The 24,078-nt window shown below is 52.2% G+C and overlaps 1 protein-coding gene across 1 annotated transcript in view; it reads right to left on the minus strand.

Annotated features, from left to right (window-relative positions):
- Nucleotides 1–24,078, minus strand: part of LOC139260446 (unconventional myosin-X-like) — a 204,319-nt gene that overhangs the window by 258 nt on the left and 179,983 nt on the right. The window contains exons 30-31 of the mRNA XM_070877008.1: nt 3,533–3,588; nt 313–455 (exon numbers count right to left, since the gene is read on the minus strand). Of these exons, the coding sequence (XP_070733109.1) occupies nt 313–455; nt 3,533–3,588 (199 nt within the window). The remainder of the gene's footprint in view (nt 1–312; nt 456–3,532; nt 3,589–24,078) is intronic.

Genomic DNA, 24,078 nt, shown 5'->3' on the forward strand with positions numbered 1-24,078 from the left:
GGGATGGAGAGAGGGGGTGAGAGGGGATGGGGAGAGGGGTTAGAGAGGGGGTAGAGAGGGGATGGGGAGAGGGGTTAGAGAGGGGGTAGAGAGGGGATGGGGAGAGGGGGAGAGGGGATGGAGAGAGGGGGTGAGAGGGGATGGGGAGAGGGGGTGAGAGGGGATGGGGTTGGAGAGGGGGCAGGACGCAGGCTGTGACCCTAATGACGGGGCACGGCGCATGTCTCAGTGATCAGCCCTCACAGTCCTGGGGACCCCCTCACTCTCACCTTCTCCCTCCCTTCCCCTGCTCAATGACCCTCACACACTTACCGCGAACGAGGAACTCTTGTCCATCGATGATGGCATCTCCCTTGGGTTTCTGGAGCAGTGATATCCAGTGATGCATCTCCTCAGGAATGTCCGAGTTACAATGAATCACCCGCGTCGCCGTGATTATCAGAAACGAGTTTGGCCTAAAAATACAAATCCTCTTTAAAAAGGAGCTTCACCTCCCCATCTCCCGCTCCCCGCTCCCCACCTCCCCCTGCCCCCTCACACCTCCCCGCTCCCCTTGCCCACCCCTGCCCTCCCCGCCTACCTATTCCCCCTGCACACCCTCCCCACTCCCCCCTCCCTCCCCCAACTCCCCGCTCCCCCTCCTTCACCTCTCCGCTCCCCCCTGCCCACATCCCCTGCCCCCCCTCACACCTCCCCGCTCCCCCTGCCCTCCCCGCCTACCTATTCCCCCTGCACTCCCTCCCCACTCCCCCCTCCCTCCACCACCTCCCCGCTCCCCCTCCTCCACCTCCCTGCTCCCCCTGCCCTCCCTCCCCCACCTCCCCGCTCCTCCTCCACCTCCCCGCTCCCCCTGCACTCCCTCCCCCACCTCCCCACTCCCCCTGCACTCCCTCCCCTACCTCCCCGCTCCCCTGCCCCCCTCCCCCTCCTCCCCGCTCCCCCTGCTCTCCCTCCCCCACCTCCCCGCTCCCCCTCCCCCACCTCCCCACTCCCCCTGCACTCCCTCCCTACTCCCCGCTCCCCCTGCCCTCCCTCCCCCACCTCCCCGCTCCCCCGCCCTCCCTCCCCCACCTCCCCGCTCCCCCAGGACTCCCTCCCTCACCTCCCCGCTCCCCCTGCCCTCCCTCCCCCACCTCCCTGCTCCCCCTGCCCTCCCTCCCCGCTCCCCCTGCACTCCCTCCCTACTCCCTGCTCACCCTGTATTCCCTCCCCACTCCCCCCTCCCTCTGCCCCCCTCCCCCACCTCTCCGCTCCCCCTGCACTCCCTCCCTACTCCCCACTCCCCCTGCCCTCCCTCCCCCACCTCTCCGCTCCCCCTGCACTCCCTCCCCCACCTCCCCACTCCCCCTGCCCTCCCTCCCCACCTCTTCCTCTCCCCACCTCCCCTTCTTCCCCCTCCTCTCCTGAAGCTGCTCACTTTCACTGGGGTACAGGTTTCCACCACACAATACATTAAGCGAGAGAGCGTGGGATGGGGAATGCTGATCCATGACAGACAGATGCAGGTGAGACTATCATCGACAATAAGGAAATGGCAGACTTGTTCAGTGAATGCACTGTATCGTATTTCACAGTGAAAGGAAGGCGGACTGTTGCGGTATCGCGTACAGTTAAGGTCTCCATATTTAAGGAAGGATATACTTGCATTGGAGGCAGTTCAGAGAAAGTTCACTCAGTTGATTGCGGAGATGAGGGGATTGACTTATGAAGATAGGTTAAGTAGGTCTATACACATTGCAGTTCAGAAGAATGAGAGGTGATCTTATCGAAATGTATAAGATTATGAGGGGGCTTGACAAGGTGGATGCAGAGAGGATGTTTCCACTGGTGGGCGAGATTAGAACTAGGGGGACTAATCTCAGAATTAGGGGCCGCCCATTTAAAATTGAGATGAGGAGGAATTTGTTCCCTGAGGGTTGTAAATCTGTGGAATTCTCTGCCCCAGAGAGCTGTGGAGGCTGGGTCATTGAATATATTTAAGGCGGACATAGACAGATTTTTAAGCGATAAGGGAGCAAAGGGTTATGGGGAGCGGGCAGGGAATTGGAGCTGAGTCCCTGATCAGATCAGCCATGATCTTATTGAATGGCGGAGCAGGCTCGAGGGGCCGTATGGCCTACTCCGGCTCCTATTTCTTATGTTCTTATGTTTCAGTGATACAAGAATGACCTCCTCCTGTTCCTGTCGAGCGGCTGAATGGCCTCCTCCTGTTCCTGTGCAACAGGCTCAAGGGACTGAATGGTCTCCTCCTGTTCCTGTGTAACAGGCTCGAGGGGCTGAATGGCCTCCTCTTGTTCCTGTGTAACAGGCTCGAGGGACTGAATGGCCTCCTCCTGTTCCTGTGTAACAGGCTCGAGGGACTGAATGGCCTCCTCCTGTTCCTGTGCAACAGGCTCAAGGGACTGAATGGCCTCCTCCTGTTCCTGTGTAACAGGCTTGAGGGGCTGAATAACCTCCTCCTGTTCCTGTGTAACAGGCTCGAGGAGCTGAATGGCCTCCTCCTGTTCCTGTGTAACAGGCTCGAGGGACTGAATGGCCTCCTCCTGCTCCTGTGTAACAGGCTCGAGGGACTGAATAGCCTCCTCCTGTTCCTGTGTAACAGGCTCGAGGGGCTGAATGGCCTCCTCCTGTTCCTGTGTCACAGGCTCGAGGGACTGAATAGCCTCCTCCTGTTCCTGTGTAACAGGCTCGAGGGGCTGAATGGCCTCCTCCTGTTCCTGTGTAACAGGCTCGAGGGGCTGAATGGCCTCCTCCTGTTCCTGTGTCACAGGCTCGAGGGGCTGAATGGCCTCCTCCTGTTCCTGTGTCACAGGCTCGAGGGGCTGAATGGCCTCTTCTTGTTCCTGTGTCACAGGCTCGAGGGGCTGAATGGCCTCCTCCTGTTCCTGTGTCACAGGCTCGAGGGGCTGAAAGGCTTCCTCCTGTTCCTGTGTAACAGGCTCGAGGGGCTGAATGGCCTCCTCCTGTTCCTGTGTCACAGGCTCGAGGGGCTGAATGGCCTCCTCCTGTTCCTGTGTCACAGGCTCGAGGGGCTGAAAGGCTTCCTCCTGTTCCTGTGTAACAGGCTCGAGGGGCTGAATGGCCTCCTCCTGTTCCTGTGTCACAGGCTCGAGGGGCTGAATGGCCTCCTCTTGTTCCTGTGTAACAGGCTCGAGGGGCTGAATGGCCTCCTCCTGTTCCTGTGTAACAGGCTCGAGGGGCTGAATGGCCTCCTCTTGTTCCTGTGTAACAGGCTCGAGGGGCTGAATGGCCTCCTCCTGTTCCTGTGTAACAGGCTCGAGGGGTGAATGGCTTCCTCCTGTTCCTGTGTAACAGGCTCGAGGGGCTGAATGGCCTCCTCCTGTTCCTGTGTAACAGGCTCGAGGGGTGAATGGCTTCCTCCTGTTCCTGTGTAACAGGCTCGAGGGGCTGAATGGCCTCCTCCTGTTCCTGTGTAACAGGCTCGAGGGGCTGAATGGCTTCCTCCTGTTCCTGTGTAACAGGCTCGAGGGGCTGAATGGCTTCCTCCTGTTCCTGTGACACTGAGCTTTACCTGTCAGGGTTATCAGAGGCACACACTGAGTCGATCATCCCCACGTCCACAGTGCCCTGTCCCGAGAAAAACAAAAACAGAAATACATGAATCGCTACCAGCGGATCATTCACTGCCGCCGCAGACCTGCTCCCCCTTTATCCATCAATCGCAGATTCCCAATCTTGCACCCTCTAAATCCCAGAGTGCGGGAGATTCCGAGGCAGGTCTAAACTCCCTGTGCTATCAGCAAGAATTTCAGCATCACAAGGAGACCATTAGGCCCAACAACCTGTCCATTTACAACAATATAATCCACCAACCCAACTTCTCCCCTCATACCTCAACACTACCAACCCACAGCACAGGGTTAGATACAGAGTAAAGCTCCCTCTACACTGTCCCATCAAACACTCCCAGGGCAGGTACAGGGGGTTAGATACAGAGTAAAGCTCCCTCTACACTGTCCCATCAAACACTCCCAGGACAGGTACAGCACGGGGTTAGATACAGAGTAAAGCTCCCTCTACACTGTCCCATCAAACAATCCCAGGGCAGGTACAGCACGGGGTTAGATACAGAGTAAAGCACTCTCTACACTGTCCCATCAAACAATTCCAGGGCAGGTACAGCACGGGGTTAGATACAGAGTAAAGCACTCTCTACACTGTCCCATCAAACACTCCCAGGGCAGGTACAGGGGGTTAGATACAGAGTAAAGCTCCCTCTACACTGTTCCATCAAACAATCCCAGGGCAGGTACAGCACGGGGTTAGATACAGAGTAAAGCACTCTCTACACTGTCCCATCAAACACTCCCAGGGCAGGTACAGGGGGTTAGATACAGAGTAAAGCTCCCTCTACACTGTTCCATCAAACAATCCCAGGGCAGGTACAGCACGGGGTTAGATACAGAGTAAATCTCCCTCTACACTGTCCCATCAAACACTCCCAGGGCAGGTACAGGGGGTTAGATACAGAGTAAAGCTCCCTCTACACTGTCCCATCAAACACTCCCAGGGCAGGTACAGGGGGTTAGATACAGAGTAAAGCTCCCTCTACACTGTCCCATCAAACACTCCCAGGGCAGGTACAGGGGGTTAGATACAGAGTAAAGCTCCCTCTACACTGTCCCATCAAACAATCCCAGGGCAGGTACAGCACGGGTTAGATACACTAAAGCTCCCGCTACGGAATATAAAAACAGATAGTAAGAGTTTCTACAGGTACATAAAAAGGAAAAGAGTGGCTAAAGTAAATGTTGGTCCCCTGGAGGATGAGACTGTGGAATTAATAATGGAGAACAGGGAAATGGCAGAGACATTGAACAAATATTTTGTATTGGTCTTCACGGCAGAAGACACTAAAACCATCCCAATAGTGAATAATCAAGGGGCTATAGAGAGAGATAAACTTAATACAATCACTATCACTAAAGAAGTAGTACTTGGCAAAATAATGGGAATAATCTTAGAATAAGAGGCCGCCCATTTAAAACTGAGATGAGGAGGAATTTCTTCTCTCAGTGGGCTGTAAATCTGTGGAATTCGCTGCCTCAGAGAGTTGCATAACCTGTGACATTGAATAAATTTAAGACAGAGATAGACAGTTTCTTAACCGATAAGGGATTAAGGGGTTATCGGGAGCGGGCAGGGAAGTGAGTCCATGATCGGATTAACCATGATCGTATTAAATGGCAGAGCAGGATCAAGGGGCCACATGGCCTACTCCTGCTCCTATTTCTTATGTTCTTAAAGGTGGGACAAGTCCCCTGATAGCTTATATCCTCGGGTTTTAAAAGAAGTGGCTGCGGAGATAGTGGATGCATTGTTTGTAATCGACCAAAATTTCCTGGATTCTTGGGCGGTCCCAGCGGATTGGAAAACTGCAAATGTAACCCCCCGATTTAAAAAAGGAGGCAGACAAAAAGCAGGAAACTGGGACAATGCTGGAGTCCATTATTAAGGAACCAGTAGCAGGACATTTGGAAAAGCAGAGGTTGATTCCGGGGATGAGGGGGTTGACTTATGAGGAAAGGTTGAGGAGGTTGGGCCTCTACTCATTGGAATTCAGAAGAATGAGAGGTGATCTTATCGAAACGTATAAGATTATGAGGGGGCTTGACAAGGTGGATGCAGAGAGGATGTTTCCACTGATGGGGGAGATTAGAACTAGGGGGCATAATCTTAGAATAAGGGGCCGCCCATTTAAAACTGAGATGAGGAGAAATTTCTTCTCTCAGAGGGTTGTAAATCTGTGGTATTCGCTGCCTCAGAGAGCTGTGGAAGCCGGGACATTGAATAAATTTAAGACAGAGATAGACAGTTTCTTAACCGATAAGGGATTAAGGGGTTATCGGGAGCGGGCAGGGAAGTGGACCTGAGTCCATGATCGGATCAACCATGATCGTATTAAATGGCAGAGCAGGCTCGAGGGGCCGTATGGCCTACTCCTGCTCCTATTTCTTATGTTTTTATAATTCAATTAAGCAGAGTCAGCATGGTTTTATGAAAGGGAAATCATGTTTGACAAATTTGTTGCGGTTCTTTGACGATGTAACGAGCAGGATGAATAAGGGAGAACCAGTGGATGTGGTGTTTTTGGACTTCCAGAAGGTATTCGATAAGGTGCCACATAAGAGGTTACTGCACAAGATAAAAGCTCACGGGGTGGGGGTAATATATTAGCATGGATAGAGGATTGGCTAACTTACAGAAAACAGAGAGTCGGGATAAATGGGTCACTTTCCGGTTGGCAAACAGTGGCTAGTGGGGTGCAGCAGGGATCGGTGTTGGGACCTCAACTATTTACAATGTATACTGATGACTTGGATGAAGGGACCGAGTGTAATGTAGTCAAGTTGGCTGATGATACAAAAGATAGGTGAGAAAGCAAATTGTGAGGAGGACAAAAAAATCTCCAAAGGGATATAGACATACTAAATGAGGGCAAAAAATTGGCAGATGGAGTATAATGTGGGAAAATGTGAGGTTATCCACTTTGGCAGAAATAATAGAAAAGCAAATTAGAATTTAAATGGAGAAAACTTGCAAAGTGCTGCAGTACAGAGAGAGCTGGAGGTTCTTGTGCATGAAACGCAAAAAGTTAGTATGCAGGTACAGCAAGTGATCAGGAAAGCAAATGGAATGTTGGCCTTTATTGCAAGGGGGATGGAGTATAAAAACAGAGAAGTCCTGCTACAACTGTACAGCGTATTGGTGAGGCCACACCTGGAGTACTGCGTACAGTTTTGGTCTCCGTATTTAAGGAAGAATATACTTGCATTGAAGGCTGTTCAGAGAAGGTTCACTAGGTTGATTCCGGAGATGAGGGGTTGACTTATGAAGATAGGTTGAGTAGGTTGGGCCTATACTCATTGGAGTTCAGAAGAATGAGAGGTGATCTTATCGAAACATATAAGATAATGAGAGGGCTCGACAAGGTGGTTGCAGAAAGGATATTTCCACTCATAGGGGAAACTAAAACTAGTGGACATAGTCTCAGAATAAGGGGCTGCCCATTTAAAACTGAGTTGAGGAGAAATTTCTTCTCTCAGAGGGTTGTAAATCTGTGGAATTCTCTGCCCGAGAGAGCTGTGGAGGCTGGGTCATTGAATATATTTAAGGCCGAGATAGACAGATTTTTGAGCGATAAGGGAATAAAGGGTTATGGGGAGCGGACAGGAAGTGGAGCTGAGTCCATGGTCAGATCAACCATGATCTTATTGAATGGCGGAGCAGGATCAAGGGGCCAAATGGCCTGCTTCTGCTCCTATTTCTTATGGTATTATGTTCTTACATTGTCCCATCAAACACTCCCAGGGCAGGTACAGCATGGGTTAGATACAGAGTAAAGCTCCCTCTACACTGTCCCATCAAACACTCCCAGGGCAGGCACAGCACGGGTTAGATACAGAGTAAAGCTCCCTCTACACTGTCCCATCAAACACTCCCAGGGCAGGTAAAGCACGGGGTTAGATACAGAGTAAAGTTCCCTCTACACTGTCCCATCAAACACTCCCAGGGCAGGTACAGCACGGGGTTAGATACAGAGTAAAGCTCCCTCTACACTGTCCTATCAAACACTCCCAGGGCAGGTACAGCACGGGATTAGATACAGAGTAGAGCTCCCTCTACACTGTCCCATCAAACACTCCCAGGGCAGATACATGGGGTTAGATACAGAGTAAAACTTCTTCTTTACTGTCCCATCAAACACTCCCAGGCCAGGTACAACACGGGGTTAGATTCAGAGTAAAGCTCCCCCCACACTGTCCCATCAAACACTCCCAGGGCAGGTACGGCACGGGGTTAGATACAGAGTAAAGCTCCCTCTACACTGTCCTATCAAACACTCCTAGGTCAGGTACAGCACGGGATTAGATACAGAGTAAAGCTCCCTCTACACTGTCCCATCAAACACTCCCAGGGCAGATACATGGGGTTAGATACAGAGTAAAACTTCTTCTTTACTGTCCCATCAAACACTCCCAGGGCAGGTACAACACGGGGTTAGATTCAGAGTAAAGCTCCCCCCACACTGTCCCATCAAACACTCCCAGGCCAGGTACAGGGAGTTAGACACAGAGTAAAGCTCCCTCTACGCTGTCCCATCAAACACTCCCAGGGCAGGGACAGCATGAGTTACATACAGAGTAAAGCTCCCTCTACACTGTCCCATCAAACACGCCCAGGGCAGGTACAGGGGGTTAGATACAGAGTAAAGCTCCCTCTACACTGTCCCATCAAACACTCCCAGGGCAGGGACAGCATGGGTTAGATACAGAGTAAAGCTCTCTCTACACTGTCCCATCAAACACTCCCAGGGCAGGTACAGCACAGGGTTCGATACAGAGTAAAGCTCCCTCCACACTGTCCCATCAAACACTCCCAGGGCAGGTACAGCACAGGGTTAGATACAGAGTAAAGCTCCCTCTACACTGTCCCATCAAACACTCCCAGGGCAGGTACAGCACGGGGTTAGATACAGAGTAAAGCTCCCTCTACACTGTCCCATCAAACACTCGCAGGGCAGATACAGCACGGGGTTAGATACAGAGTAAAGCTCCCTCTACACTGTCCCATCAAACACTCCCAGGGCAGGTACAGGACGGGTTAGATACAGAGTAAAGCTCCTCTACACTGTCCCATCAAACACTCCCAGGGCAGGTACAGCACGGAGTTAGATACAGAGTAAAGCTCCCTCGACACTGTCCCATCAAACACTCCCAGGGCAGGTACAGGGGGTTAGATACAGAGTAAAGCTCCCTCTACACTGTCCCATCAAACACTCCCAGGGCAGATACAGCACGGGGTTAGATAGAGAATAAAGCTCCCTCTACACTGTCCCATCAAACACTCGCAGGGCAGGTACAGCATGGGGTTAGATACAGAGTAAAGCTCCCTCTACACTGTCCCATCAAACACTCGCAGGGCAGGTACAGCACGGGTTAGATACAGAGTAAAGCTCCCTCTACACTGTCCCATCAAACACTCGCAGGTCAGGTACAGGGGGTTAGATACAGAGTAAAGCTCCCTCTACACTGTCCCATCAAACACTCCCAGGGCAGATACAGCACGGGGTTAGATAGAGAATAAAGCTCCATCTACACTGTCCCATCAAACACTCGCAGGGCAGGTACAGCATGGGGTTAGATACAGAGTAAAGCTCACTCTACACTGTCCCATCAAACACTCGCAGGGCAGGTACAGCATGGGGTTAGATACAGAGTAAAGCTCTATCTACACTGTCCCATCAAACACTCCCAGGGCAGGTACAGGGGGTTAGATACAGAGTAAAGCTCCCTCTACACTGTCCCATCAAACACTCCCAGGGCAGGTACAGCACGGGGTTAGATACAGAGTAAAGCTCCCTCCACACTGTCCCATCAAACACTCCCAGGGCAGGTACAGGGGGTTAGATACAGAGTAAAGCTCCCTCTACACTGTCCCATCAAACACTCGCAGGGCAGGTACAGCACGGGTTAGATACAGAGTAAAGCTCCCTCTACACTGTCCCATCAAACACTCCCAGGGCAGGTACAGGGGGTTAGATACAGAGTAAAGCTCCCTCTACACTGTCCCATCAAACACTCCCAGGGCAGGTACAGCACGGGGTTAGATACAGAATAAAGCTCCCTCTACACTGTCCCATCAAACACTCGCAGGGGAGGTACAGCACGGGTTAGATACAGAGTAAAGCTCCTTCTACACTGTCCCATCAAACACTCCCAGGGCAGGTACAGGGGGTTAGATACAGAGTAAAGCTCCCTCTACACTGTCCCATCAAACACTCCCAGGGCAGATACAGCACGGGGTTAGATAGAGAATAAAGCTCCCTCTACACTGTCCCATCAAACACTCGCAGGGCAGGTACAGCATGGGGTTAGATACAGAGTAAAGCTCCCTCTACACTGTCCCATCAAACACTCGCAGGGCAGGTACAGCACGGGTTAGATACAGAGTAAAGCTCCCTCTACACTGTCCCATCAAACACTCGCAGGGCAGGTACAGCACGGGTTAGATACAGAGTAAAGCTCCCTCTACACTGTCCCATCAAACACTCCCAGGGCAGGTACAGGGGGTTAGATACAGAGTAAAGCTCCCTCTACACTGTCCCATCAAACACTCCCAGGGCAGGTACAGCACGGGGTTAGATACAGAATAAAGCTCCCTCTACACTGTCCCATCACACACTCCCAGGTCAGCTACAGCACGGGGTTAGATACAGAGTAAAGCTCCCTCCACACTGTCCCATCAAACACTCCCAGGGTAGGTACAGCATGGGGCTAGATACAGAGTAAAGCTCCCTCTACACTGTATCATCAAACACTCCCAGGGCAGGTACAGCACGGGGTTAGATACAGAGTAAAGCTCCCTCTACACTGTCCCATCAAACACTCCCAGGGCAGGTACAGGGGGTTAGATACAGAGTAAAGCTCCCTCTACACTGTCCCATCAAACACTCCCAGGGCAGGTACAGCACGGGGTTAGATACAGAGTAAAGCTCCCTCTACACTGTCCCATCAAACACTCCCAGGGCAGGTACAGCACGGGTTAGATACAGAGTAAAGCTCCCTCTACACTGTCCCATCAAACACTCCCAGGGCAGGTACAGGGGGTTAGATACAGAGTAAAGCTCCCTCTACACTGTCCCATCAAACACTCCCAGGGCAGGTACAGGGGGTTAGATACAGAGTAAAGCTCCCTCTACACTGTCCCATCAAACACTCCCAGGGCAGGTAAAGCACGGGGTTAGATACAGAGTAAAGTTCCCTCTACACTGTCCCATCAAACACTCCCAGGGCAGGTACAGCACGGGGTTAGATACAGAGTAAAGCTCCCTCTACACTGTCCTATCAAACACTCCCAGGGCAGGTACAGCACGGGATTAGATACAGAGTAGAGCTCCCTCTACACTGTCCCATCAAACACTCCCAGGGCAGATACATGGGGTTAGATACAGAGTAAAACTTCTTCTTTACTGTCCCATCAAACACTCCCAGGCCAGGTACAACACGGGGTTAGATTCAGAGTAAAGCTCCCCCCACACTGTCCCATCAAACACTCCCAGGGCAGGTACGGCACGGGGTTAGATACAGAGTAAAGCTCCCTCTACACTGTCCTATCAAACACTCCTAGGTCAGGTACAGCACGGGATTAGATACAGAGTAAAGCTCCCTCTACACTGTCCCATCAAACACTCCCAGGGCAGATACATGGGGTTAGATACAGAGTAAAACTTCTTCTTTACTGTCCCATCAAACACTCCCAGGGCAGGTACAACACGGGGTTAGATTCAGAGTAAAGCTCCCCCCACACTGTCCCATCAAACACTCCCAGGCCAGGTACAGGGAGTTAGACACAGAGTAAAGCTCCCTCTACGCTGTCCCATCAAACACTCCCAGGGCAGGGACAGCATGAGTTACATACAGAGTAAAGCTCCCTCTACACTGTCCCATCAAACACGCCCAGGGCAGGTACAGGGGGTTAGATACAGAGTAAAGCTCCCTCTACACTGTCCCATCAAACACTCCCAGGGCAGGGACAGCATGGGTTAGATACAGAGTAAAGCTCTCTCTACACTGTCCCATCAAACACTCCCAGGGCAGGTACAGCACAGGGTTAGATACAGAGTAAAGCTCCCTCCACACTGTCCCATCAAACACTCCCAGGGCAGGTACAGCACAGGGTTAGATACAGAGTAAAGCTCCCTCTACACTGTCCCATCAAACACTCCCAGGGCAGGTACAGCACGGGGTTAGATACAGAGTAAAGCTCCCTCTACACTGTCCCATCAAACACTCGCAGGGCAGATACAGCACGGGGTTAGATACAGAGTAAAGCTCCCTCTACACTGTCCCATCAAACACTCCCAGGGCAGGTACAGGACGGGTTAGATACAGAGTAAAGCTCCTCTACACTGTCCCATCAAACACTCCCAGGGCAGGTACAGCACGGAGTTAGATACAGAGTAAAGCTCCCTCTACACTGTCCCATCAAACACTCCCAGGGCAGGTACAGGGGGTTAGATACAGAGTAAAGCTCCCTCTACACTGTCCCATCAAACACTCCCAGGGCAGATACAGCACGGGGTTAGATAGAGAATAAAGCTCCCTCTACACTGTCCCATCAAACACTCGCAGGGCAGGTACAGCATGGGGTTAGATACAGAGTAAAGCTCCCTCTACACTGTCCCATCAAACACTCGCAGGGCAGGTACAGCACGGGTTAGATACAGAGTAAAGCTCCCTCTACACTGTCCCATCAAACACTCGCAGGGCAGGTACAGGGGGTTAGATACAGAGTAAAGCTCCCTCTACACTGTCCCATCAAACACTCCCAGGGCAGATACAGCACGGGGTTAGATAGAGAATAAAGCTCCCTCTACACTGTCCCATCAAACACTCGCAGGGCAGGTACAGCATGGGGTTAGATACAGAGTAAAGCTCACTCTACACTGTCCCATCAAACACTCGCAGGGCAGGTACAGCATGGGGTTAGATACAGAGTAAAGCTCTATCTACACTGTCCCATCAAACACTCCCAGGGCAGGTACAGGGGGTTAGATACAGAGTAAAGCTCCCTCTACACTGTCCCATCAAACACTCCCAGGGCAGGTACAGCACGGGGTTAGATACAGAGTAAAGCTCCCTCCACACTGTCCCATCAAACACTCCCAGGGCAGGTACAGGGGGTTAGATACAGAGTAAAGCTCCCTCTACACTGTCCCATCAAACACTCGCAGGGCAGGTACAGCACGGGTTAGATACAGAGTAAAGCTCCCTCTACACTGTCCCATCAAACACTCCCAGGGCAGGTACAGGGGGTTAGATACAGAGTAAAGCTCCCTCTACACTGTCCCATCAAACACTCCCAGGGCAGGTACAGCACGGGGTTAGATACAGAATAAAGCTCCCTCTACACTGTCCCATCAAACACTCGCAGGGGAGGTACAGCACGGGTTAGATACAGAGTAAAGCTCCCTCTACACTGTCCCATCAAACACTCCCAGGGCAGGTACAGGGGGTTAGATACAGAGTAAAGCTCCCTCTACACTGTCCCATCAAACACTCCCAGGGCAGATACAGCACGGGGTTAGATACAGAGTAAAGCTCCCTCTACACTGTCCCATCAAACACTCCCAGGGCAGGTACAGCACGGGTTAGATACAGAGTAAAGCTCCCTCTGCACTGTCCCATCAAACACTCCCAGGGCAGGTACAGGGGGTAAGATACAGAGTAAAGCTCCCTCTACACTGTCCCATCAAACACTCCCAGGACAGGTACAGCACGGGTTAGATACAGAGTAAAGCTCCCTCTACACTGTCCCATCAAACACTCCCAGGGCAGGTACAGGGGGTTAGATACAGAGTAAAGCTCCCTCTACACTGTCCCATCACACACTCCCAGGGCAGGTACAGCACGGGGTTAGATACAGAGTAAAGCTCCCTCCACACTGTCCCATCAAACACTCCCAGGGCAGGTGCAGCATGGGGCTAGATACAGAGTAAAGCTCCCTCTACACTGTCCCATCAAACACTCCCAGGGCAGGTATAGCACGGGTTAGATACAGAGTAAAGCTCCCTCTGCACTGTCCCATCAAACACTCCCAGGGCAGGTACAGGGGGTTAGATACAGAGTAAAGCTCCCTCTACACTGTCCCATCAAACACTCCCAGGGCAGGTACAGCATGGGTTAGATACAGAGTAAAGCTCCCTCTACACTGTCCCATCACACACTCCCAGGGCAGGTACAGCACGGGGTTAGATACAGAGTAAAGCTCCCTCCACACTGTCCCATCAAACACTCCCAGGGCAGGTACAGCATGGGGCTAGATACAGAGTAAAGCTCCCTCTACACTGTCCCATCAAACACTCCCAGGGCAGGTACAGCACGGGGTTAGATACAGAGTAAAGCTCCCTCTACATTGTCCCATCAAACACTCCCAGGGCAGGTACAGCATGGGGCTAGATACAGAGTAAAGCTCCCTCTACACTGTCCCATCAAACACTCCCAGGGCAGGTACAGCATGGGGCTAGATACAGAGTAAAGCTCCCTCTACACTGTCCCATCAAACACTCCCAGGGCAGGTACAGCACGGGTTAGATACAGAGTAAAGCTCCCTCTACACTGTCCCATCAAACACTCCCAGGGCAGGTACAGGGGGTTAGATACAGAGTAAAGCTCTCTCTACACTGTCCCATCAAACACTCCCAGGGCAGGTACAGCGGGTAAGATACAGAGTAAAGCTCCCTCTACACTGTCCCATCAAACACTCCCAGGACAGGTACAACACGGGTTAGATACAGAGTAAAGCTCCCTCTACACTGTCCCATCAAACACTCCCAGGGCAGGTACAGCACGGGGTTAGATACAGAGTAAAGCTCCCTCCACACTGTCCCATCAAACACTCCCAGGGCAAGTACAGCATGGGGCTAGATACAGAGTAAAGCTCCCTCTACACTGTCCCATCAAACACTCCCAGGGCAGGTACAGCACGGGTTAGATACAGAGTAAAGCTCCCTCTACACTGTCCCATCAAACACTCCCAGGGCAGGTACAGGGGGTTAGATACAGAGTAAAGCTCCCTCTACACTGTCCCATCAAACACTCCCAGGGCAGGTACAGCATGGGTTAGATACAGAGTAAAGCTCCCTCTACACTGTCCCATCACACACTCCCAGGGCAGGTACAGCACGGGGTTAGATACAGAGTAAAGCTCCCTCCACACTGTCCCATCAAACACTCCCAGGGCAGGTACAGCATGGGGCTAGATACAGAGTAAAGCTCCCTCTACACTGTATCATCAAACACTCCCAGGGCAGGTACAGCACGGGGTTAGATACAGAGTAAAGCTCCCTCTACACTGTCCCATCAAACACTCCCAGGGCAGGTACAGCACGGGTTAGATACAGAGTAAAGCTCCCTCTACACTGTCCCATCAAACACTCCCAGGGCAGGTACAGGGGGTTAGATACAGAGTAAAGCTCCCTCTACACTGTCCCATCAAACACTCCCAGGGCAGGTACAGGGGGTTAGATACAGAGTAAAGCTCCCTCTACACTGTCCCATCAAACACTCCCAGGGCAGGTACAGGGGGTTAGATACAGAGTAAAGCTCCCTCTACACTGTCCCATCACACACTCCCAGTACAGGTACAGCACGGGGTTAGATACAGAGTAAAGCTCCCTCCACACTGTCCCATCAAACACTCCCAGGGCAGGTACAGCATGGGGCTAGATACAGAGTAAAGCTCCCTCTACACTGTCCCATCAAACACTCCCAGGGCAGATACAGGGGGTTAGATACAGAGTAAAGCTCCCTCTACACTGTCCCATCAAACACTCCCAGGGCAGGTACAGGGGGTTAGATACAGAGTAAAGCTCCCTCTACACTGTCCCATCACACACTCCCAGGGCAGGTACAGCACGGGGTTAGATACAGAGTAAAGCTCCCTCCACACTGTCCCATCAAACACTCCCAGGGCAGGTACAGCATGGGGCTAGATACAGAGTAAAGCTCCCTCTACACTGTCCCATCAAACACTCCCAGGGCAGGTACAGCACGGGGTTAGATACAGAGTAAAGCTCCCTCTACACTGTCCCATCAAACACTCCCAGGGCAGGTACAGCACGGGTTAGATACAGAGTAAAGCTCCCTCTACACTGTCCCATCAAACACTCCCAGGGCAGGTACAGGGGGTTAGATACAGAGTAAAGCTCCCTCTACACTGTCCCATCAAACACTCCCAGGGCAGATACAGCACGGGGTTAGATAGAGAATAAAGCTCCCTCTACACTGTCCCATCAAACACTCGCAGGGCAGGTACAGCATGGGGTTAGATACAGAGTAAAGCTACCTCTACACTGTCCCATCAAACACTCGCAGGGCAGGTACAGCACGGGTTAGATACAGAGTAAAGCTCCCTCTACACTGTCCCATCAAACACTCCCAGGGCAGGTACAGGGGGTTAGATACAGAGTAAAGCTCCCTCTACACTGTCCCATCAAACACTCCCAGGGCAGGTACAGGGGGTTCGATACAGAGTAAAGCTCCCTCCACAATGTCCCATCACACACTCCCAGGGCAGGTACAGCATGGGGTTAGATACAGAGTAAAGCTCCCTCCACACTGTCCCATCAAACACTCCCAGGGCAGGTACAGCATGGGGCTAGATACAGAGTAAAGCTCCCTCTACACTGTCCCATCAAACACTCCCAGGGCAGGTACAGCACGGGGTTAGATACAGAGTAAAGCTCCCTCTACATTGTCCCATCAAACACTCCCAGGGCAGGTACAGCATGGGGCTAGATACAGAGTAAAGCTCACTCTACACTGTCCCATCACACACTCCCAGGGCAGGTACAGCACGGGGTTAGATACAGAGTAAAGCTCCCTCCACACTGTCCCATCAAACACTCCCAGGGCAAGTACAGCATGGGGCTAGATACAGAGTAAAGCTCCCTCTACACTGTCCCATCAAACACTCCCAGGGCAGGTACAGGGGGTTAGATACAGAGTAAAGCTCCCTCTACACTGTCCCATTAAATACTCCCAGGGCAGGTACAGCATGGGTTAGATACAGAGTAAAGCTCCCTCTACACTGTCCCATCACACACTCCCAGGTCAGGTACAGCACGGGGTTAGATACAGAGTAAAGCTCCCTCCACACTGTCCCATCAAACACTCCCAGGGTAGGTACAGCATGGGGCTAGATACAGAGTAAAGCTCCCTCTACACTGTATCATCAAACACTCCCAGGGCAGGTACAGCACGGGGTTAGATACAGAGTAAAGCTCCCTCTACACTGTCCCATCAAACACTCCCAGGGCAGGTACAGGGGGTTAGATACAGAGTAAAGCTCCCTCTACACTGTCCCATCAAACACTCCCAGGGCAGGTACAGCACGGGGTTAGATACAGAGTAAAGCTCCCTCTACACTGTCCCATCAAACACTCCCAGGGCAGGTACAGCACGGGTTAGATACAGAGTAAAGCTCCCTCTACACTGTCCCATCAAACACTCCCAGGGCAGGTACAGGGGGTTAGATACAGAGTAAAGCTCCCTCTACACTGTCCCATCAAACACTCCCAGGGCAGGTACAGGGGGTTAGATACAGAGTAAAGCTCCCTCTACACTGTCCCATCAAACACTCCCAGGGCAGGTACAGGGGGTTAGATACAGAGTAAAGCTCCCTCTACACTGTCCCATCAAACACTCCCAGGGCAGGTACAGCACGGGGTTAGATACAGAGTAAAGCTCCCTCTACACTGTCCCATCAAACACTCCCAGGGCAGGTACAGCACGGGTTAGATACAGAGTAAAGCTCCCTCTACACTGTCCCATCAAACACTCCCAGGGCAGGTACAGGGGGTTAGATACAGAGTAAAGCTCCCTCTACACTGTCCCATCAAACACTCCCAGGGCAGGTACAGGGGGTTAGATACAGAGTAAAGCTCCCTCCACACTGTCCCATCAAACACTCCCAGGGCAGGTACAGGGGGTTAGATACAGAGTAAAGCTCCCTCCACACTGTCCCATCAAACACTCCCAGGGCAGGTACAGGGGGTTAGATACAGAGTAAAACTCCCTCGACACTGTCCCATCAAACACTCCCAGGGCAGGTACAGGGGGTTAGATACAGAGTAAAGCTCCCTCTACACTGTCCCATCACACACTCCCAGGGCAGGTACAGCACGGGGTTAGATACAGAGTAAAGCTCCCTCCACACTGTCCCATCAAACACTCCCAGGGCAGGTACAGCATGGGGCTAGATACAAAGTAAAGCTCCCTCTACACTGTCCCATCAAACACTCCCAGGGCAGGTACAGCACGGGTTAGATACAGAGTAAAGCTCCCTCTACACTGTCCCATCAAACACTCCCAGGGCAGGTACAGGGGGTTAGATACAGAGTAAAGCTCCCTCTACACTGTCCCATCAAACACTCCCAGGGCAGGTACAGGGGGTAAGATACAGAGTAAAGCTCCCTCTACACTGTCCCATCAAACACTCCCAGGACAGGTACAGCACGGGTTAGATACAGAGTAAAGCTCCCTCTACACTGTCCCATCAAACACTCCCAGGGCAGGTACAGGGGGTTAGATACAGAGTAAAGCTCCCTCCACACTGTCCCATCAAACACTCCCAGGGCAGGTACAGCATGGGGCTAGATACAGAGTAAAGCTCCCTCTACACTGTCCCATCAAACACTCCCAGGGCAGGTACAGCACGGGTTAGATACAGAGTAAAGCTCCCTCTGCACTGTCCCATCAAACACTCCCAGGGCAGGTACAGGGGGTTAGATACAGAGTAAAGCTCCCTCTACACTGTCCCATCAAACACTCGCAGGGCAGGTACAGCATGGGTTAGATACAGAGTAAAGCTCCCTCTACACTGTCCCATCACACACTCCCAGGGCAGGTACAGCATGGGGTTAGATACAGAGTAAAGCTCCCTCCACACTGTCCCATCAAACACTCCCAGGGCAGGTACAGCATGGGGCTAGATACAGAGTAAAGCTCCCTCTACACTGTCCCATCAAACACTCCCAGGGCAGGTACAGCACGGGGTTAGATACAGAGTAAAGCTCCCTCTACATTGTCCCATCAAACACTCCCAGGGCAGGTACAGCATGGGGCTAGATACAGAGTAAAGCTCCCTCTACACTGTCCCATCAAACACTCCCAGGGCAGGTACAGCACGGGTTAGATACAGAGTAAAGCTCCCTCTACACTGTCCCATCAAACACTCCCAGGGCAGGTACAGCACGGGTTAGATACAGAGTAAAGCTCCCTCTACACTGTCCCATCAAACACTCCCAGGGCAGGTACAGGGGGTTAGATACAGATTAAAGCTCCCTCTACACTGTCCCATCAAACACTCCCAGGGCATGTACAGCACGGAGTTAGATACAGAGTAAAGCTCCCTCTACACTGTCCCATCAAACACTCCCAGGGCAGGTACAGCACGGGGTTAGATACAGAGTAAAGCTCCCTCCACACTGTCCCATCAAACACTCCCAGGGCAGGTACAGCATGGGGCTAGATACAGAGAAAAGCTCCCTCTACACTGTCCCATCAAACACTCCCAGGGCAGGTACAGCACGGGTTAGATACAGAGTAAAGCTCCCTCTACACTGTCCCATCAAACACTCCCAGGGCAGGTACAGGGGGTTAGATACAGAGTAAAGCTCTCTCTACACTGTCCCATCAAACACTCCCAGGGCAGGTACAGGGGGTAAGATACAGAGTAAAGCTCCCTCTACACTGTCCCATCAAACACTCCCAGGACAGGTACAACACGGGTTAGATACAGAGTAAAGCTCCCTCTACACTGTCCCATCAAACACTCCCAGGGCAGGTACAGGGGGTTAGATACAGAGTAAAGCTCCCTCTACACTGTCCCATCACACACTCCCAGGGCAGGTACAGCACGGGGTTAGATACAGAGTAAAGCTCCCTCCACACTGTCCCATCAAACACTCCCAGGGCAAGTACAGCATGGGGCTAGATACAGAGTAAAGCTCCCTCTACACTGTCCCATCAAACACTCCCAGGGCAGGTACAGGGGGTTAGATACAGAGTAAAGCTCCCTCTACACTGTCCCATTAAATACTCCCAGGGCAGGTACAGCATGGGTTAGATACAGAGTAAAGCTCCCTCTACACTGTCCCATCACACACTCCCAGGTCAGGTACAGCACGGGGTTAGATACAGTGTAAAGCTCCCTCCACACTGTCCCATCAAACACTCCCAGGGCAGGTACAGCATGGGGCTAGATACAGAGTAAAGCTCCCTCTACACTGTATCATCAAACACTCCCAGGGCAGGTACAGCACGGGGTTAGATACAGAGTAAAGCTCCCTCTACACTGTCCCATCAAACACTCCCAGGGCAGGTACAGGGGGTTAGATACAGAGTAAAGCTCCCTCTACACTGTCCCATCAAACACTCCCAGGGCAGGTACAGCACGGGGTTAGATACAGAGTAAAGCTCCCTCTACACTGTCCCATCAAACACTCCCAGGGCAGGTACAGCACGGGTTAGATACAGAGTAAAGCTCCCTCTACACTGTCCCATCAAACACTCCCAGGGCAGGTACAGGGGGTTAGATACAGAGTAAAGCTCCCTCTACACTGTCCCATCAAACACTCCCAGGGCAGGTACAGGGGGTTAGATACAGAGTAAAGCTCCCTCTACACTGTCCCATCAAACACTCCCAGGGCAGGTACAGGGGGTTAGATACAGAGTAAAGCTCCCTCTACACTGTCCCATCACACACTCCCAGGGCAGGTACAGCACGGGGTTAGATACAGAGTAAAGCTCCCTCCACACTGTCCCATCAAACACTCCCAGGGCAGGTACAGCATGGGGCTAGATACAGAGTAAAGCTCCCTCTACACTGTCCCATCAAACACTCCCAGGGCAGGTTCAGCACGGGTTAGATACAGAGTAAAGCTCCCTCTACACTGTCCCATCAAACACTCCCAGGGCAGGTACAGCACGGGGATAGATACAGAGTAAAGCTCCCTCTACACTGTCCCATCAAACACTCCCAGGGCAGGTACAGCACGGGGTTAGATACAGAGTAAAGCTCCCTCTACACTGTCCCATCAAACACTCCCAGGGCAGGTACAGCACGGGGCTAGATACAGAGTAAAGCTCCCTCTACACTGTCCCATCAAACACTCCCAGGGCAGGTACAGCACGGGTTAGATACAGAGTAAAGCTCCCTCTACACTGTCCCATCAAACACTCCCAGGGCAGGTACAGGGGGTTAGATACAGAGTAAAGCTCCCTCTACACTGTCCCATCAAACACTCCCAGGGCAGGTACAGCACGGGTTAGATACAGAGTAAAGCTCCCTCTGCACTGTCCCATCAAACACTCCCAGGGCAGGTACAGGGGGTTAGATACAGAGTAAAGCTCCCTCTACACTGTCCCATCAAACACTCGCAGGGCAGGTACAGCATGGGTTAGATACAGAGTAAAGCTCCCTCTACACTGTCCCATCACACACTCCCAGGGCAGGTACAGCATGGGGTTAGATACAGAGTAAAGCTCCCTCCACACTGTCCCATCAAACACTCCCAGGGCAGGTACAGCATGGGGCTAGATACAGAGTAAAGCTCCCTCTACACTGTCCCATCAAACACTCCCAGGGCAGGTACAGCACGGGGTTAGATACAGAGTAAAGCTCCCTCTACATTGTCCCATCAAACACTCCCAGGGCAGGTACAGCATGGGGCTAGATACAGAGTAAAGCTCCCTCTACACTGTCCCATCAAACACTCCCAGGGCAGGTACAGCACGGGTTAGATACAGAGTAAAGCTCCCTCTACACTGTCCCATCAAACACTCCCAGGGCAGGTACAGCACGGGTTAGATACAGAGTAAAGCTCCCTCTACACTGTCCCATCAAACACTCCCAGGGCAGGTACAGGGGGTTAGATACAGATTAAAGCTCCCTCTACACTGTCCCATCAAACACTCCCAGGGCATGTACAGCACGGGGTTAGATACAGAGTAAAGCTCCCTCTACACTGTCCCATCAAACACTCCCAGCGCAGGTACAGCACGGGATTAGATACAGAGTAAAGCTCCCTCCACACTGTCCCATCAAACACTCCCAGGGCAGGTACAGCATGGGGCTAGATACAGAGTAAAGCTCCCTCTACACTGTCCCATCAAACACTCCCAGGGCAGGTACAGCACGGGTTAGATACAGAGTAAAGCTCCCTCTACACTGTCCCATCAAACACTCCCAGGGCAGGTACAGGGGGTTAGATACAGAGTAAAGCTCTCTCTACACTGTCCCATCAAACACTCCCAGGGCAGGTACAGGGGGTAAGATACAGAGTAAAGCTCCCTCTACACTGTCCCATCAAACACTCCCAGGACAGGTACAACACGGGTTAGATACAGAGTAAAGCTCCCTCTACACTGTCCCATCAAACACTCCCAGGGCAGGTACAGGGGGTTAGATACAGAGTAAAGCTCCCTCTACACTGTCCCATCACACACTCCCAGGGCAGGTACAGCACGGGGTTAGATACAGAGTAAAGCTCCCTCCACACTGTCCCATCAAACACTCCCAGGGCAAGTACAGCATGGGGCTAGATACAGAGTAAAGCTCCCTCTACACTGTCCCATCAAACACTCCCAGGGCAGGTACAGGGGGTTAGATACAGAGTAAAGCTCCCTCTACACTGTCCCATTAAATACTCCCAGGGCAGGTACAGCATGGGTTAGATACAGAGTAAAGCTCCCTCTACACTGTCCCATCACACACTCCCAGGTCAGGTACAGCACGGGGTTAGATACAGAGTAAAGCTCCCTCCACACTGTCCCATCAAACACTCCCAGGGCAGGTACAGCATGGGGCTAGATACAGAGTAAAGCTCCCTCTACACTGTATCATCAAACACTCCCAGGGCAGGTACAGCACGGGGTTAGATACAGAGTAAAGCTCCCTCTACACTGTCCCATCAAACACTCCCAGGGCAGGTACAGCACGGGGTTAGATACAGAGTAAAGCTCCCTCTACACTGTCCCATCAAACACTCCCAGGGCAGGTACAGCACGGGTTAGATACAGAGTAAAGCTCCCTCTACACTGTCCCATCAAACACTCCCAGGGCAGGTACAGGGGGTTAGATACAGAGTAAAGCTCCCTCTACACTGTCCCATCAAACACTCCCAGGGCAGGTACAGGGGGTTAGATACAGAGTAAAGCTCCCTCTACACTGTCCCATCAAACACTCCCAGGGCAGGTACAGGGGGTTAGATACAGAGTAAAGCTCCCTCTACACTGTCCCATCAAACACTCCCAGGGCAGGTACAGCACGGGGTTAGATACAGAGTAAAGCTCCCTCTACACTGTCCCATCAAACACTCCCAGGGCAGGTACAGCACGGGTTAGATACAGAGTAAAGCTCCCTCTACACTGTCCCATCAAACACTCCCAGGGCAGGTACAGGGGGTTAGATACAGAGTAAAGCTCCCTCTACACTGTCCCATCAAACACTCCCAGGGCAGGTACAGGGGGTTAGATACAGAGTAAAGCTCCCTCCACACTGTCCCATCAAACACTCCCAGGGCAGGTACAGGGGGTTAGATACAGAGTAAAGCTCCCTCCACACTGTCCCATCAAACACTCCCAGGGCAGGTACAGGGGGTTAGATACAGAGTAAAACTCCCTCGACACTGTCCCATCAAACACTCCCAGGGCAGGTACAGGGGGTTAGATACAGAGTAAAGCTCCCTCTACACTGTCCCATCACACACTCCCAGGGCAGGTACAGCACGGGGTTAGATACAGAGTAAAGCTCCCTCCACACTGTCCCATCAAACACTCCCAGGGCAGGTACAGCATGGGGCTAGATACAAAGTAAAGCTCCCTCTACACTGTCCCATCAAACACTCCCAGGGCAGGTACAGCACGGGTTAGATACAGAGTAAAGCTCCCTCTACACTGTCCCATCAAACACTCCCAGGGCAGGTACAGGGGGTTAGATACAGAGTAAAGCTCCCTCTACACTGTCCCATCAAACACTCCCAGGGCAGGTACAGGGGGTAAGATACAGAGTAAAGCTCCCTCTACACTGTCCCATCAAACACTCCCAGGACAGGTACAGCACGGGTTAGATACAGAGTAAAGCTCCCTCTACACTGTCCCATCAAACACTCCCAGGGCAGGTACAGGGGGTTAGATACAGAGTAAAGCTCCCTCCACACTGTCCCATCAAACACTCCCAGGGCAGGTACAGCATGGGGCTAGATACAGAGTAAAGCTCCCTCTACACTGTCCCATCAAACACTCCCAGGGCAGGTACAGCACGGGTTAGATACAGAGTAAAGCTCCCTCTGCACTGTCCCATCAAACACTCCCAGGGCAGGTATAGGGGGTTAGATACAGAGTAAAGCTCCCTCTACACTGTCCCATCAAACACTCGCAGGGCAGGTACAGCATGGGTTAGATACAGAGTAAAGCTCCCTCTACACTGTCCCATCACACACTCCCAGGGCAGGTACAGCATGGGGTTAGATACAGAGTAAAGCTCCCTCCA

Source organism: Pristiophorus japonicus, chromosome 3, assembly GCF_044704955.1.
Source record: "Pristiophorus japonicus isolate sPriJap1 chromosome 3, sPriJap1.hap1, whole genome shotgun sequence".
NCBI lineage: Eukaryota > Metazoa > Chordata > Chondrichthyes > Pristiophoridae > Pristiophorus > Pristiophorus japonicus.